Source organism: Aplysia californica, unplaced genomic scaffold (genome assembly GCF_000002075.1).
Source record: "Aplysia californica isolate F4 #8 unplaced genomic scaffold, AplCal3.0 scaffold00026, whole genome shotgun sequence".
Taxonomy (NCBI): Eukaryota; Metazoa; Mollusca; class Gastropoda; order Aplysiida; family Aplysiidae; genus Aplysia; species Aplysia californica.
Window position 1 is genome coordinate 94,376 of NW_004797296.1, and position 4,607 is coordinate 98,982.

Here is a 4,607-nt window from a genome sequence, read left to right on the forward strand (position 1 = left end):
GTCATACAGAAGAGAAGACTAAGACATGCAATAAGGATATAGTTACTAATACATATAATACATTTTGAAAAAATAAGAGAGAGGGAGAAAGAGAGAGAGTGAGAAAGGGTGAGAGAGAAAGAGAGAGAGATATGGAGTAGGGAGAAGAGAGGGGAGAGAGGGGAAAAGACGTTTAGGAGAAGAGTAAGACATGCAATGAGGGTATATAGTTACAAAAACTTGTTAAAATTTACACATATCAGAAATTTATAGTTAAAGAGAAGGGAATTTTTTTTGGGGGGGGGATGGGGAGTAGGGTCGAAAGATAAGAACTAATAAATAGAGAGAGAGAGAAAGAGAAAGAGAGAGGGAAGGAGAGAGAGAGGGGGAGGAGAAAGAAAGAGAGAGAGAGAGAGAGAGAGAGAGAGAGAGAGAGAGAGAGAGAGAGATTGAGTAAGTGGAAAACATATAAACAGACAGAGAGTGGGAAAGAGATTGCTAAGGGAGAAGTTGGGGAAAAAAGTAGGAAAAGTTCGGAAAATAGTGACAAACACTGGGAGTAACATTGACAAAAATAGTTTACATACTGAAATAAAAACGATTTCTTACCTTATAAGGGCACATCGCTTGTCCTTTCTTGGTTTCAGGTCCATGGAAGCCGGGAGTGGTCACCCATCTCGTCACTTTGGTGTTGCCGTTCTTCAACCGTCCTGACAGGCCAAAGTCGCACAGAACGGCGCGGTCTTCCTTGTCCACAAGAACATTGGCCGGCTTGCGCTTGATGTCCTGGTGGAAAATTCCTCGACGGTGTGTGTGTTCTAGCGCCGCCCCGATATCACGAATATAACCAAGCACCTGTGGGGGCTCCAAAGCTCCGAGACTCTTCTCCAGGCTCCCATTCGAGTAGTACTTTAAGACAATATATCCGTGGCAAGGGTTGTCCAAAGACGTCAGTAACGAGACGATACGTGGATGGCGAAGCTCCTTCAAGACATCAACTTCCTTGATGAACCCCCACTCATTACACCGGTTGTCTTTCACCAGGTTGAATATCTTCACGGCACATTTCCTGGATACGTCGTCTCGAGATGATGCAAGGACGACCTCGGCCGAGGTTCCTTTGCCGACACAGAGGCCTCTATCCAAGTTCAAGGCGCTGAAGGCAGCAGCATGCTCGTCAACTTTCTCCATCTCCATGTACAACGCGACGCAAATTCGGTTGAGGAACTCAAGGAACGATGTAGACAGGAAGCAGGTTCTGACTGAACTGACAGCAGAAACCAACGTAGGGGCTCTCGTGGCCTAGAGGTTAAGGTGTTGGCCTCTCATTCAAAGGTCCCGGTTCGAATCCGGGTAGCGACCAAAAAAATTTTCTTCTCTAAAATTGTCTCCTTTCACCTCCTTTCCTGCTCTCTAGCAATGTTCTGTTGTCTGCTTTCATTTCCACTTTCTGGCCCCACCCCCTCACCTCCTTTGCCCCGTCCTCTGGGCTCCTGACTCTTTCTGCAGCCTTTCTACTGCTACTCCTTGGCTCCTCCTTACTGCTGTCTTTCTGCCACACCCCTGATCTTCTGGTAGGAAAGATCTACACCTAGCCTTCTCGGACAAGGGCGAAAAATCTCGGAGGGCCCGTGTGCAAGTTGCGCACGTTAAAGATCCCTTGGTGGTCTAAAATCGATAAGAGTAGGCTTCGGCCGCCACCCGGGCAAAATTCAAAATTTCCTACCAACTGAAAATATTAGGTGTGTCCCTCGCGCTCATATGGCTGTATGCAGTTGCGAGCGCCGTAAAACACTTTACAAAAACAAACAAGAAACCAACGTCTCCGGTATTTATACCAACTGGTGTGCGCGGATGAGTTCTTGCCCTTAGGTCTAAGACTCAATCAAGGGGGATAAATTACGTATCCACTGACCATGGCGGCTGACATCAAAGACGTGTCAACACCACAGCGCTTATTGTGTGCCCGGGCCAGCTGGCGACTGAGAGAACCAAGTTTGAAATCTTTGATTGTGACATTGTTATAGTTTGTTTTGACAGTTCGCTTTGGAGAGGAATGTGTTACCGGGAGTCCTAGTATCGCTGATGATGACATTGTTGTGTTGTTTTGATAGCTTGTCGTGGAGGGGAAGGTGGGACACGCTAAGTTCTGGCCAGCCTTTGTTTATTGTTGATATTGGGGAAAGAGGTAAGACTTGCAGGCTGGAAAATGGTCATTTAATAATCATTGTGTTTTGAAATGCCCGACAGAATGACATTAGCTATATTAATGTATACCAAGCGGCAATAGAAACTTCCCACTTTGTATTTTTGTAATAGTGCCCTTGTGCCCTTGTTCACGTGAGTTAGTCAGCAAAATTTCGAACATCACTCACCATGACTCCGCGTTGATCTTTTTGTGGAACGTGTAAATTAATATGTTGTGTGACTTAAGCTCCGCCGTAATTATGAAATAGTCTAAATTGTGTATAGGTCATCACATTAGCAATTTTAGAACCGAAAAAAAATACATACACATTCCAGCTTTTTTTAAAAAAAAGATTTAAACTGCTTTACAAGATGCCAAGGTTAAGCCCCGAGGAGCGCTGTTTGGGCGATTTGAATACCCTAGGTTCTAGTACCGGCCCGTAGAGGGGTGCGGATGCTTCATTGCAACCATCCTACCATCAATATCCTGCAAAATAGGTTCCAAGTAACTGAAGTTACACCTAACAGACCAAGACAAGGCAGATCACAAGTCGATACTGCCCGAGAAACAGACAGATACTGCTCTGTCATCTTCGAGATCTCTTTCTCACAACGACCAGCTCTGAATGTCAATTTCATACAAACACTGGGAGAGTTATCAGCAAAAGAAGGATACAACGGCGTTGAAAGATATTCGGACATCGAGCAAGGCTGCCCTATAATGACCAACGTTCGCCTTCTTTCCAATAATTACGCTTGAACTGAATGGGCCCAGAAAGTGAGCTCCCAAAACGACAGTAACATTATACAACGACAGAGACATGGTTTGGTTCGTGAGTGGAATTGACTGCCACAACAATTTATTAATTTTTTTACGAAGAAAAAAAACACGGACTCGAAGAATGCTCAGAAAATGCCAAGTTTGCATTATTGCAAGGGGCGACAATACCCGCTACTGACGTGAAATTTTGAAATCAAGGGGTACCAGTTAGTGCTTAACGCTGTGCTACCACATGAGACATGATCAAGAGACAAAAGACGATACACTTTTTGTCATAATTTGATTATGTAAGTGTCAATTTTTCGTCTCATTCGTTCAATAATAAGCACCATACACTAGGCTTCTCTCCAAGAGGTAAGTTTATATTGCTGATGTGTTGTTTTTTTTTTGTTTTTTGTTTTTGGTCTGAGCTAATATTTGACATAGTGCAGGTCACTGAGTGCAACAGAAAATATCAGGTCTCTGACTGTTAAAAAATATGCTGCTAGAACCTCCATACATCAAGTTTCGCTTCGTGACCTTCAAACGCTCTCTCTATTGTTGTATTAGTCTACTTTTATTTTTTTGTTTTCGTTTTCATTTTCTTTGAACTCATCCATTGTCTCTATCAGTAACAAGATCTTGAGACAGTCGCTCATTAGTGACTTGAAATACAGAGCAAGAAAATACACTTGGACAACATTTTACTTTTGAAAAATTTAAGCTGGTCTTGTGGTATTCAGTCCAGTATAAACAAAGCCAACATCGCCCACTGTATACCCGGGCTAGCTGGTCAGGGAGTGGACCAAGTTTAGAATCTCTGATATCGATGAATCTATACGGCAGCTAAAAAATGTTGTTGTTTTTTTCGTCCCATTTAGTGGAATTTTTTCCCAAATTTAGTAGTCTCTTAAAAATCTGGATGGCAACACTGAAGATATCTCGATCAGCTCAAGACAACTGGAGACAGCTTCTACATTCTCCTCTTGAATGCCCGTACAACAAAACAGAAACAAAACACACGTGGTCCAAAACGGCAGAGAATGGTTGTGGGCTCATTCTAAAATATGACTTAAAGCGGTCTTCGTCTACCTTTAAGTAATTTTTGGTGCGAACGGCGTATAAATACTAATACTAAGATTTAACACGGCTTAGCTACTGCGCAGCTACTGCTCAGCTCAACTGCTTTTGGTGCGTACAATAATTAAAGGTGCTGGCTCGGAAACTAGTTTGATATCTGCATGTATTATGTATTGTGATGAAGGAGTGAACAAATTTGATAACAGCCAAGTTTGGGGGATCTCGATTTCACCCCCCGGTCTTAAGATAAGTTACCTGGCGGGGAAGCTGATCATAAACTCGCACCCGTTGGTACCGATAAATGGCTAAATGAGGCAGTTGCAGAGACATCGAATACTCGCCAGTCGCCACTACCTAAAATTCTCTAATACCGAGATGTTTCAATTGCCCTAGCTCGCGTCCGTGCGAAACATTGTGGTGGCGCTTGAGAATGGGTTTCAAAATGTTGCATTCAATTTATTAAAATGTTTTATCTCAGCCGTCACTGATTCCTATCCTATTTTAATCATTGATATCCGGCATAAAATGATAATTATGTAGATCTACCCAGCTTGAAGTCCTATTCCTACCTCCCCATAGTGAGCAAGGATTACTATAACAT

At 43.1% G+C, this 4,607-nt stretch overlaps 1 protein-coding gene across 1 annotated transcript in view; it reads right to left on the reverse strand.

Annotated features, from left to right (window-relative positions):
• LOC101857464 (CBL-interacting serine/threonine-protein kinase 24-like) overlaps positions 1–1,176 on the reverse strand; it is a 1,326-nt gene extending 150 nt beyond the window's left edge. The window contains exon 1 of the mRNA XM_005091164.1: positions 589–1,176. Within this exon, the coding sequence (XP_005091221.1) occupies positions 589–1,176 (588 nt within the window). The remainder of the gene's footprint in view (positions 1–588) is intronic.
• Between the last annotated feature and the right edge of the window lie 3,431 nt (positions 1,177–4,607).